At 45.3% G+C, this 13,360-nt stretch overlaps 1 protein-coding gene across 1 annotated transcript; it reads left to right on the top strand.

The window, feature by feature from the left end:
- The first annotated feature begins 6,500 nt into the window (after window positions 1-6,500).
- Window positions 6,501-11,836, top strand: LOC117859904 (uncharacterized). The gene has a single exon (XM_072294622.1). The coding sequence runs from the start codon at window positions 6,786-6,788 to the stop codon at window positions 11,451-11,453; it is 4,668 nt and encodes a 1,555-aa protein (XP_072150723.1). The 5' UTR covers window positions 6,501-6,785; the 3' UTR covers window positions 11,454-11,836.
- Window positions 11,837-13,360: the final 1,524 nt, after the last annotated feature.

Raw genomic sequence — 13,360 nt, 5'->3', positions numbered from 1 at the left:
GGCCTGCTACAGTGCACGCCCTCCATTAGCAGCCGTCCTAGAGGCCGCCCCTAAAAATCGTTTGTGTAGTAGTGAAGCGAGAGCAGTGCAAGCGGCAAGTGAGTGCAGAGAGAAAGAGAATGGAGAAGCTAGAGCGCCGGTGAGGCTTGTAGACGATGGGAGCATGGCACTGGTTTAATTGCATACCTCGATCGGGAGCGACCGAGCGAGCATGCAGCGTGTGCGCTGGAGACGAGAAGTTGCATGCGGCCCTGGATACGATCGAGAAGGTGCATGCAAAACTGGTTTAATACCAAGCATTCATGCAAGGGTATTTCAGTCCAAAAATGAGATGCAAATGGCAAACGTCAGGATGTCAAGAATTTTGATACCGGAGGGAGCAGTGGGGGATTCAGAAATGGGTGAGCTAAAAAAAGCCTAGATGGGTGACCGCGACAGTTTTAACGGGGTTTCCATGAAATACGGTGGGGTTTTCAGCAAAACTGTAGCAAACATTTCGCCAAAACAAAATCATGTTTCTACGCAACAAATCCACCGTTTATCAATTCTCAGTTGCTGGTACAAAATTACATCTTTGAAGAAGATGACGTACGCCTAGCCGTTGCATCGCACCTTGCAGGGGCAGTTGATGACGCACTCCGATGTCCTTGGTGCAGCAGACGTTCGACGCCGATGCATCATGGTGCCAGCATCCGTTGAATATGTCGTCGTGGATGACTGCGGCCTTGACGATCTTGCTCTTTCTGCCGCCTTCTGTTATTCTCTCACCTGAAACATCACAAACAGATCTCAGTGTCGAAACAAAAACATATATGATGTGATGCATGCATATATCCAGTAATAAGATTTTCATTTTCTTTTTTCCTTTAAGAATATAATGAAAGCAAGAAGCAGTGAAATGACAATTGATACAAATATAATCTCCCCAAAAAAGTGAGATTGATTTGTTAAATTACCTCTGATGGGTGCAGGAATGACAGAGAATGTCAAGAGAAGCAAGGAAAGAAGCAACAAGAGCCCTTGGCTGCTGCGCCTGCTCTTCATCATGAACGTCGCCATCCACACTGATGAGAGGTAGCTTATGTGTGTGCTACTCCTATTCGGCTAAGTTGACTGGTGAGTGTGTGAGTATACTGGTTGCTTGCTCCGTTGTTGATACGTACTGTATATATAGCAGAAAAAAAAGATTAGCATGAGATCAATACTTGCCATTCTTGTGGCTCCTATTATTTCCTAATTAATAACGTTCAGCTTTTTAATTCCACTGCTAAACATGGCAGAAAGTTCATTCAAATGTGCCTAGTTTTATTCTCACTTCCAAGAATGCCTGATTTAGTGCCAAACAAAGATATTAATTAGCTGCTTTCTAATATAGGCATATTATCTTTCCTTTTTTAATAACAGAGGCGGTATTTCTTTTTTTCGGGCTTTCCATATTCATTGAAGCAGAAGCCCCTCCCTGCAGGAGCACGTGCTGCAACACTAGGCGGTGGCGCCTCCCGCCGGCTACAGGGCCTCCTCAGCTCCCGCCATCTCCAGTTATCTGCACACCGATTGGATTTTGTTTGTTGCTCTTTACTTCTCGTGTTGTGTACATCGAGGCTGATTGGATTTAGAGCGATTGGATCCGTGGTGTTTGTTGTTGTTGAGTTTGTCCATATCTAGAGAGTGCTCGATTAATCCTAGATGTTTTTTGCTGCATCCTTATCGATCTGTATTTGTTGTACCAATGAATCGGTTCTTTTTCTTGCTGTGGTAATTTTGTTGGGTCTTCATATTTTCAACTAACCGATCGGTTCCTGATTTTTGATAACCGAATTTTGAGAAAAACTGAGGAACCGCCGCCGCTGCCTCACGCTGCCGCTCGTCCCTCCCTTGTGCCGCCGCCGCCCATCCTTCAATCCGCCCGAATCGGCCTTCCACCCCTCAAATCAATCCCCAAGCACCTCCCATCTCGATTCCTCCACACGGTGAGAGGGAAGAGAAATATAAGGGGTCTGATTTGGCCAGGCGGCCTCCATGGCTGCCACCGCTTCCTGTCTTGTGCGCCAGCGGCGTTGAGCTTAGCAGCGAGGGAAAGGGGGGGGGAGAGGTGTGGACTGTGGAGGGGGCGGCGCTGGTGGCTTGGGCCTTCTCTCCGAGCTCATGGGCGGCGGATCTGGTGGTTGCAGCCCTTCCCGAACTCACGATGGTGGCGCGAGATGCTCGTGCGGCTGATAGAGTGAGAAGAAAATATTTGTTTATTGCTTATGGGCGGGCTTCAGTGCTATAGGTAGGTTGAAGTGCTCACTTTGTGCTGTGAAAGGATGTCTTAGTGGGATGAAATGAGCATATTTTGTATACATGTCTTTCTGCAAAATTCATTGTCAAATCTTGCTAGGCTCCTTTTAGAATTGGTGGATGAGTATTCTCATGCTTGCCTGTTGATAAATTTGACATTGTTTGATGAAGTGCTCCACATCAGTTTTGAGACATTTCTATTGGAACAGTTTTCTTGACTCTTTGATAAGTAGCTTTAGTCCTAGAATGGCCACCAATTGCCGTGGAATGCAAAGCAGAAATGATTTTTGTCTGTAAAGCTGAATTCTGAGCAATCCAGACCTTATTCTTGTACTTGATGTCACCTTGATGGAGAATCGATGACACGAGAATCTATTTTCACCTGGTGATTGCACAGCCAACTTAGTGAGCATTTCCTGTGTAGCAGAATCTGTGGTATAACTGTTCAACACCTCCTCCAAGTATGTTGAGCTTATGAGACTCTGAATTGCCATCAAATGACTGACTCGAGACAATGCATCTGTAGCTACATTTTCTTTCCCTTTTCTATAAACCTTGTTATGCCTTTCTTTGCATTTCAGAACGGAGATTCTGTTCAATCAAGTAAGACAGGCTTTTATGGTCAGTCCCGATCAAAAGTTCTTGCCTCTGTAGGTAAGGTCTCCACCTTTCTATAGTCATGATAAGATCTAAAAATTCCTTCTCATAAATAGAGAGTTTCTGATGGGCTGGTTCCAATGCTTTACTCAAGAATGCAATTGGTTGGTCCTCCTGCATCAGTGCAGCTCCCACTCCAACATCACAGGTATCGGTCTTCACAATAAACTGTTCATTGAAGTCAGGAAGGGCCAAGATAGGTGCACTAACATGACTTCTTGAAGCTGATCAAAAGCTTCTTGAGCTACATCAGACCAACTGAATTGTTTCTTCTTCGGTAAATTGGTAAGAGGCCTAGCAATGATGCTATAATGCCTAATGAACTTTCTGTAGTATCCAGTAAGGCCTAGAAATCCCCTTAATTCAGTGACAGTAGTAGATACTGACCAATTCACCATAACAGCTGTTTTACAAGGATCTGTAGCTACTCCTTGATGAGAAATAATGTGACCTAAATAATCGAGGGAGGTTTGAACAAAAGAAAATTTTTTCTTGCTTTCATATATAGTTGATGCTCTCTTAACTTGGTCAGCACTCGTCTCAAATGATCTATATGCAGTTCTAATGTAGGACTGTAAATCAAGATATCATCTAGAAAAACCCTAAACCCTAAAAACCAGCACAAATTTCCTAAGAAAAGGCTCCAACATTTCATTCATGATACACTGAAATGTGGCTGGTGCATTGGTCAAACCAAATGGCATAACTCTGAACTGATAGTGCCCATGATGAGTCTTAAAGGCAGTCTTGTGTTCATCACCAGGTTTCATCCTAACTTGGTGATACCCAGATCTCATGTCAAGTTTAGCAAAGTATCTTGTTCCTGCTAACTCATCTAGAATTTCATCAATAATGGGTATAGGAAATCTATTTTTGATGGTAATAGAGTTCATCTTCCTATAATCCACACAGAAGCATCAGGAGCCATCCTTTTCTGAACCAATAATACTGGGGAAGCAAAAGGGCTATAACTGGGAACTATGAGACCAGCTTCTAACAGTAGTTGGACTTGTTTTTTAATTTTATCTTTATGCAAAGGTGAATATCTATAGGGCTTAGAATTACCAGGGAGCCGCTAAGCATTGCTGGGCTGGATGTGGAGCAGTTGAAGCGAGGCGGCATGCGGAACCCGAGCGGTGCGGGAGGGCAGGGTGTGAGAAGAAACAAAGTGTGGAAGAAACTAGATCGTTCCAGCCTTTAGGCCATGGATGGATAAGATAAGGTGCTTCAGATTTATTTTTTGTTACAAATGGGGCCCAATATACTAGTGCACATGCTGGAATATTGGGACCGGTGAGCATCTATTGTTGCGTTTAATTAGGGACATTTTTTGAATCTTACGAATACAGTTAAATTGGGATGGAGGCAATATGCAAGTTCATATATGGAACAAGAAAGTGAAAGTAATTTAAGCTTTGGCCTCTGTGGATCCTTAAAGATGAAGAGTCTTCATGCTCTGTTATAACGACAAACAATAATATATTTCTCTTAGATGTATACAGATTTACCGTCTGCTAAACTCAAACTGAAAATATTCTGTTTTTGAAGCGTTTCAGTTCTACCTTCCAAATTCCAGGTTTCTCAAGGTTTAGGTTCCAATCAGTTGACATAGGCCCAATACTAAAAAAGGTGATCCTTCTTCACAAATAAGATATTATAGGGGGTATTACAATCAAACTGAAATAGATGTTTCTAGATATTATGGTGTTAGTGTAATAAATGATAATCTAATCTTTCTGACCAGTTTATAAAATAAAAAATAGCGGGCATAGTCTACATGTTCTGATCTTGCAACAAACAATAATATGCTCCTTTTACGATGTATACAGATTTACCATAAACTCAAATTGAAAATATTCTATATCATAGGCATATCTCTACCTTCGAAATCTCAAGTTTCTCGAGCTTTTGATTCCAATCAAGTGACGGTGGCCCAGTTATTAAAAAACATGCGGCAAAGCCGCGCCAAGGTTTCTAATTCCAAGTATTAAGAGGTATCAATGTATACGCTACAGATGCGGTACCTCACGGTACCTCCTTAAGCACCGTAAAATTTCTCTGCCAAGAATGGTAAAAGAAAAGGACGAGAACAATCCTGTATGCCAAGTTGCCAGCAACAGCTGATCTGTAGACAACCAAAGCAAGAAAAGGATAAAGAAGAAATATATAAGTAAATTGCCGGGTGACAGTGATCTAAAGAGAGCCATAATCAAAGGAATACCATACCTTTACACAAAGAATCAAAGAGAACTACCGTGCATTGGAGCCAAGTAAAGCATTGGAAGCTATGCCATTAGTTTCCTCATGACACAAAAAATTCCATAATTTTCGTGGTGTGCAGAACCAAGCATATGGAATTATGGAACCGATTTCCTGGTACCTCCCAAATAAAGACGGTAGGAAAAACTCTTTGACATGTACATTAATATATAGGAATAGTCAAAGAATAGCAAAACCTTGTATCCAATTCTATTCTATATATACGACATATCATAATTCTATTCTATATATTCTTGACCTAGAACATGCATGTTTTGGTGCGGTAGAGGGTTTTTACTTGGGAGGTATCGAAGGTAACCCAGATTTTAGTTTAACATGTGGACAATAAAACACTCTAAATCATATCGTGTAAAGCGGTATACATAAGGATTGGGATAACGCGTGACCTGTCACGCAAAAACACAGTGCGCCCAACTTGTCACACAATTCTTTACATAAGTTGATAACTTGTCATCCTGTGTTTTTGCGCGACAGTCGCATGTTATCCCAGTCCTTATGTATACAAGGAGTTGTTATACAGGTCGCAAAAGAATTGTGTGACAAGTTGTGTTCGGACAGTATAACAACTTATGTATTGTAACTAATGTAGAGTCAATATAGCAACTTATCTAGACATCATGTAGGTAAACCACATAAGGGTAAAAATTATTTTTGTAGCAACTTATATTCATAATTTATTAAGAGATTTACACATAAGTCGCTACATGCTTAATATATTAAGTAGCTACAACACATTCAATATAAGTTGATAATATATAAAAGTATTCTAAAATATATGCAAAATCATAAGAAACGTAATGGTGCAAACAGAATTGAAAACGGACACTCTATGAGAAAATAATCGCATTTTTTAGAGGGGAAACAAAGAAAAGAGAGTGCGAGCCACGACAGCTCACCTCTCTCCTCCCGGGGCACAGCAGACCGCGTGTGTTGGGTGCTCACGCACTAGCTGTCGGACAATAGATTTTTCCTATACATAACGGTGTGTTGGCCATACACACCCCTTGTAAGGTATATGAATTGATATCTACCATCTATCAAATATGTAATGCTCATACAATGAGCTGTAAAAAAATAATTAAGGAGCTGTACCTCCTGAACTTGCTAGCTCCAGGCCGGGACTTGTCACGAACGGTAAAACGAAGACTAGACTGTTTTTGTAAGGTAATGTGGCAAGCAAAGCAAGATCTGCAGACAACCAAAGCAAAAGATAACAATAAAGAAGTAAAGAGCCTGGTGACTGTGCTCTAGCTAAAGAGAGAAGTAACCAAAGGAATGTCATTCCTTGACAGAAAGAAGAAAAAGAGAAGAAAGCAAAGTAAAGCATTTGGATGGTTTCCTCAAGGCTAGAGCAAGGTAAATATTCCTTAATTTTCTTGGCAACGACAAGCATGGCACAAAGCACGGAACTAACAGCTCAAGTGGCAGCGTGCTCACCCCATGCATGCGTGCGCTAGCTAGCTTTGCTTATTCCGGCGGCTGATCGATCAAAAAAAGTTAAAGCTACCGATCGTCGCCGCCGGCCAGCCAGCGAGCTTGTCGGCGGCTAGCAGCAGGGTTCGGTCGCCATGGCGGAGCTCGCGGTGGGGGCGGTGACCTCGTTGCTGGGCCTGATCCGCAACGAGGCGCTGCTGCTGGGGAACCTCGGGAGCGACGTGCAGTTCATCAAGGAGGAGATGGAGAGCATGAACAGCTTCCTCAAGCACCTGGCCAAGACGGCGCCTCGCGGTCCCAGCGGCGAGCCCGACGAGCAGGTCCGGACGTGGATGAAGCAGGTCCGGGAGCTCGCCCACGACTGCAGCAACTGCATCGACCTCTACCTGCAGAGAGGCAACCCGGCGGCCCACCGCTACTACTCGTCGGGCAGCCTCCTCCAGCGCCTCGTCTGCTGGGCTCCGTGGATGCTGGACAAGCTCCTCGCCCAGCACTACGCCGCCAACCAGCTGCGCGAGCTCAGGCGGCGGGCGCACGACGTCGGCCAGCGCCGCCTCCGGTATGGCGTCGAGGTCCCCAAGCAGCCAACCGGTACAGCAGAAGGAGCAACGACGGCGGCGGCCTCGTCGTCGACGCTCAAAGCTGCGGCGGAGGCGCCGGTAGCTGCTCCTCCTCCTGCTGCTGCTGCACAAGAAGACGATGAAGTAGAAGAAGACGAAGACCACAGTGATGGTGAAGGCGGGCAATATGACGGGTACGAAGCGGCCAAGACGGCTGTGGTTCGTCGAAGAGCCCTAGAGCCTCGCTCCCTTGATGACTACTGTGCCGAGAAGATAGTCCAGTGGCTAGAAGGGGATGCCGCCAAGAGGGCATCAACGATACCATCAATCGCCATTGTTGCACCGGATCCTGAGGTCGCTGGGGCCAATGCACCGTATGCACGCGAAGCTTTGGCTTTCGTGGCGAGCACCCGTTTCAAGCGCTCTGTCTGGATTAACCTACTCAATGTGCACAAGAAGGAATACTTGAGGGTGATAGGATACACGAGAACAAGACTCTTCGGTTCGTTCTATCGATATCGTATTCCTATGTGGGTAAAGATAAGAAATCCGGCAAGACCCACAGACATCCTCTGCTATATCCTGCGTGAATGCCAGGAGCAGAATAAGCAAAAGAAACATCATGGCGAGGTGCAGGAGCATGATGTCAAGGATCAAGCCTACAAGGACAGATCCAACATTCTCGGTGACATCAGTGCAAAGTTCCAAGATGAAAAAATGAAGAAAAAGGTGGTAGAAATCGTGAGCAAGATCCAAGAAGTAGAGACCAGCCATGCGCAAGAAGAAGAGAGATACAAGTCTGAAGATACCACCGATGGCACCGTGGAAACTACGTCTGATACCCTCTGGGTTAACAAACCCTTGGGCATTCTCTTACAGGCGCTTCATTTTCTTCTCATAAAACCAGGAGAAACCTCTGATGGAAAAAGTCTCCGCGAAGGCATCGAGAAGACATTATGGGACCATGATAAGATTATCAAGGAGACGGCCAAGAAGCTTAAACAACATATAGAAGCAGTGGAACCTGACTTGGCGAAAAAAGATGCAGCTGATCCTGAACAGAAGGAAAAAGAAGAAGCCAAACCTGTGTTCCCAATTAGTCTTGATCCGTTCAGGTATGAACACATACTGCACAAGATGTTCCCAGACAACGAGCCCCAGCAAGCCCAGGAAGCTACCACCTCTAGCAGTCCCGATGGTAGTCGAGCTGCCGCTGCTGATTCTGGAGCAACTGCTACTACCTCAGTGGGAAACGGTGAGCTCAAAGAAATCATCCACAAGATTGTACATGGCATCCTGCAAGACATCCTAAAGGAGCAACAGCAGCAATTTCCGCAGCTGCCGGAAGCTACCGGCAAACCTGCAGCGAAGCAGGAGCAAGCCACACAACATAAGCCAGTTCATCATGAGGAGGATGAATATGCCAGTGCAATCGAAGAAGCCAAGCAAAAGATTACACAAATCAAGTCGGAAATTAAGGAGCAGGTGATAATCCAAATGGTAATTGACAAGATTAAGGCTGAAAAATTCTTTCAATCTGAAAAGACCTTGATTATCATTGAAGATGATGATAACTATGTATCCGGTTGGGAGGAGATCAGAAATGCTTTGTACCAGCTGTTAAACGAAGGGAGTGCAATGATTGTGACCACCCGGAACATTCAAAGGGCCAAAGAAATTTGCAATCCACCACGGGAGCCCATAAGCAATTCTATTGTTAGCTTGTACCATGATATTTTGCTCCAGTTTACAAGCCAGTCGGTGAAAGATGCCAGCCAGATTTTCCGTGACATACTGGATAAGTGTTATCCAAATGAGTTTTGCATGAAGATCTTCGCTCATGCCATTTACGCTAATCCCAACAGGAGCAATGAAGATCTGTGCAAGTTGCTTGGCTCCCTGGATTCACAAAAATCTCTGGGTAGCATCAATGCTAAAAAGATGATCAAGTTCTCCTACAATGATCTCCGCAAAGAATACAAGGCCTGCTTGCTATACCTAGCAATCTACCCTCCAGGTTACCCCATCAGCCGGTCAACCTTAGTAGGACGATGGGTTGTAGAAGGGCTGATAGCTAAGGAAGAATGGCCTAATGCAGTGCATCATGCTGAGAGATGTTTTGAAGCTCTCGTCAATCGGTGGCTTGTCTATCCCAGTGATATTGGTGGTGTAGGAAAGGCAAAGAGCTGTGTTGTAGGTGATCTTGTTCACGAGTTCATTACCAAGATCGCCAAGAAACAACACATTGTGGAACCACGCCTATCACATCATTTGGCTCGTCATTTCTCCATTTTCAATGATGTCCGACTCCGTGGCTCAGATGGAATTGATACTTTCTTGAAAAAGCTCCGTGGATCATCTGAATTTTCAATGCTTAAGGTGCTAGATCTGGAAGGTTGTCATTGTTTCCAGAGAAACCAATACTATCTCAATGACATCTGCAGGAATATATTACTACTCAAGTATCTGAGTCTAAAAGGAACAGATATTACCCAGCTACCCAGTGAGATCAACAATCTCTATGAGCTCGAGGTATTGGATATCCGGCAAACCATGGTGCCTGCATATGCAACAAGATCTCTGCTCCTCCTAAAGCTAAAGCGCCTACTAGCTGGCCATACTGATTTAAGTTCAAGAAATGGTGATACCGACAATTCAAAAAGGGACAAGATGCCACTATTCTCTTTCTTTCAAAGTAAGCAGGCGCCATTATTCTCTAGTGTCCAGGCTCCTCTCAAGATAAGAAAAATGGCAAACTTGGAGGTACTATCCAATGTGAAGGTTTCATGGACTGGCAAAGAGTTGAAAGACATTGGGAAGCTATGGAAGCTTAGGAAGCTTGGTGTGGTTATCGACGACAAGGAAAATCTACTCAATAATTTGCTTGTAGCAATAAGTGACCTATATGAGTCCCTCCGATCTCTATCAGTCTCTACTGTTCCCAGTACCATAAGAGAAGGCACTTCACCCAATGGACACTTACCAAAGAATATTCGTCGTTACTTGAGATACCGTCCCAAGCTTCTTGAGAGCCTAAGCATCCATGGTTCCACACATAATGGTCAGCTTCTTTCCATAGTAGCCGAAGGTCTTAGTAAACTTGCCAAGGTAACTCTGAGTAGCACCTCATTGAACCAAGACGATATGAAGGTTCTCAGTGAGCTGCCCAACTTACGGTATTTTAGGCTCAGATACAAAGGATATACAGCCGACAAGCTCACCTTTAAGCATGATGGATTCAAAAATCTCAAATCATTTCTTGTTGAAGGCTCCAACATGATGAGCATCGAATTTCAGAATGGAGCGGCTCCAGAGCTCGAGAAGATTGTATTGTCCTCCACCAACATAAAGTCTCTTTGTAGGGTCGGAGGCCTTCCCAAATTAAAAGAGCTTGAGTTGAAGAAGAACAGATTTCTTCTTTCAATCACTGAAGAGGGAGGAACTGATGAGAAATATACTCGTAGCAAGCTCACCTTCAAGAAGGATGAATTCCAACAGCTAAAGTACTTCCTTGTTGAGGGCCCCAACATGGAGACAGACATAATCTTTGAAGATAAAGGAGCTCTAGAGCTCGAGAAGGTTGTCTTGTCCTTCGCCAACATAATGTCCATTTCTGGGGCCAACAACCTTCTAAAGTTTAAGCATCTTGAGTTGAAGGGCAACAAGTCGCTGCTTCTTTCATCGCTTGAAAATGCCAAAAAAATATCCAAGGTGATCCTTCATTCCACCTGGCTGGATCGTGCTAACCTACAAATTCTTGCCAAGAAACCAAGAATCCGCTGCCTGGTGCTCTCCCAAAACTCTTATGATGAAAGCCAACTTATCTTCAACAACAATGATTTCCCCGAGCTCAACATTCTTATCATTGAGTGCTCTACCATCACCAACATCTCCTTCACCAACGGAGCAGCTCCTAAACTTGAGAAGATTGTCTGGTCTTTCACCAAGATGAATTCTCTCTCGGGCATCACCGACCTTCCGAAGCTGAAGGAGCTCGAGTTTACTGGTGATTTTGTCCCTGATCAGGTGAGGGATAGCATCAAAGCACATACAAAGCAACCTGTTCTTACCATCAAGCAGCCGCACCATCAAGATCAAGGAAATGGAAGGGTACAAGAAGATGACAACGATGGGAAGTTTTCAGCAGCATGCTCCTGGTTGTTGAAGAACAAGTACTGGCCTGCCGCAGGACAAAACGAAGATTTCCTTGCAGACATCCTACATCCTTCCATCCATCCATGATCACCAGCTCCCAGGATGAATTTCATGCTTGCATTGTGTGCTGCAAACTCGCTCCGTCGCACGATTTGACGATCGGTATGTGTGTGTGTGTGTGTGTGTATCTGTGTGTGTGTGTGTGTGTATGTATGCGTGGTCTGTCCCAATTGTAAATATGTAATGCTCGTGTATCCCTGAATAATGTTGTGTGTGAGAGTCTGTCTATACATTAAATAATTCCTAGCTTCCACCTCCTTAATTGAATGATCTGTGTGCATGCCACCAGATCAGTGCATAGCATGCTAGCAGATTGGAAGCTTGAGCACTGCAGCTGTGCCCATCAATGCAAGCTATGCTCATGTATCAGATTGGATTTGTGTATATATGTCAGTATATGTGTGGATTTATTTCATCCCTCTGGAATCATCAGGGTGTGGTTTCATATAATCTAGTGCAAAAAACATTTCTTGCATATTACTTAATTTACCACTGTGTGCGCGCTTTGATGTATTTTGCTCTGATTATGCGCTGCACAGGGTTTAAATTGTCAAGGTGGCAGGGGGACTTTTTGGGGTAATCAAAACACCGAAATTCATAGAATTTCATATTACTATCAGAAATCTCAAAACAAAATATGAATTAAACAAAAGAAATGAGAACTCATGCACAGATTCGAGGGAGAAGACAGTGTTACCAAGGAATCAGCAATAATCTGCGCCTGATAGAGGACGCCCTGACCCCAGCGATCTTGTGCGCTGCAAATGACACCGTGACTTATGATGGTTGGCCGATATTGTCAACTGCTGCTGCAAATGACAGATTGACAGTGTGCCTGAGCAGCAGAGCTTGTCATTCTGATGGCTCACAAGCCCAGCCCAGCACTGTCCAATAATGTCGGTCCAGTGCGTTGGGCTGGCTGTTGTAGTCCTATGCATTTGGAGGGAACTGGCCCAATGGGCTCTCAATAGAAGCTGGCCATTCGATTCCTAATCACTGATGTATACACGACCAGTGTGTCCAACAATTAAAGTTCAGGTCATTAAATGGGTCTATTTTTCAGATAAACTGTAATTTTTTGTGGGAACAGATATACTATAGTACATTGTTACTTGATATGGGTAACTATATGCAAAATATTTCCCATCGTTAAAATTAGCTCGTGCTGGTCAGATGACGCACTATTAAAGGCAGCATCATCGGATAAACAAAGCTACCAAATAGAAAGACCGATCCAGATAAGAGCTTCTTAGATAGGCTGCACAAACGTGGAAAAAAGCTTTCCCCGAGGAAGAGCCTGACCTAGCTTTTGCATTTTGTACAAATGGCGGCAGCGGGGAGAAGTGTGGCAAAAAAAAAAAGCTACAAAATGCACAATAAAGGGGTGTTTGGGAGCACTCCACTCCACAAAAAATTGCTCCACTCCACCAACTCCGAAAATTTCGCAGCCAAACGCGTCTAGCTCCAGCAACTCCGGCTCCAAGAAAAAGGTGGAGCAGGGGGGTAGATCCACCTTTTTTGTGGAGTACCTCAAGAGGTGCTCCAAAAACCCCTTGTACAGACCTCCTCGTGGAGTTGGTGGGTATTTACCCACCATTGCCACTCGTTACACAGTACCGGTTCGTGAAACATAAAAATCCCGTCGGCCATTCCACCCGCGCGCCGGCCGCCACCCCGTCCCACCCGCGCGCCGGCCGCCGCCCGCCGCGCCGGCCGCCACCCGACGCACCGCCCGCCGGCCGCCGCCCACCGCCCCGCCCGACGCGCCGCCCGCCGCACCGCCCGCCCGACGCCCGCCGCGCCGTCTGCCACCTGACACGCCGCCCGCCGACGCGCCGCCCGCCGTGCCGCCCGCCGACGCGCCGCCCGCCGCCCGCCACGCCACCCGCCCGCCGCCCGCCGTGCCACCCCCCCGACGCCCGGGGCGCCACCCG

Source organism: Setaria viridis, chromosome 6 (assembly GCF_005286985.2).
Source record: "Setaria viridis chromosome 6, Setaria_viridis_v4.0, whole genome shotgun sequence".
NCBI classification, from domain to species: Eukaryota; Viridiplantae; Streptophyta; class Magnoliopsida; order Poales; family Poaceae; genus Setaria; species Setaria viridis.
Note: the sequence above shows the minus strand (reverse complement) of the source record. Positions and strands in the feature narration are given on the sequence as shown.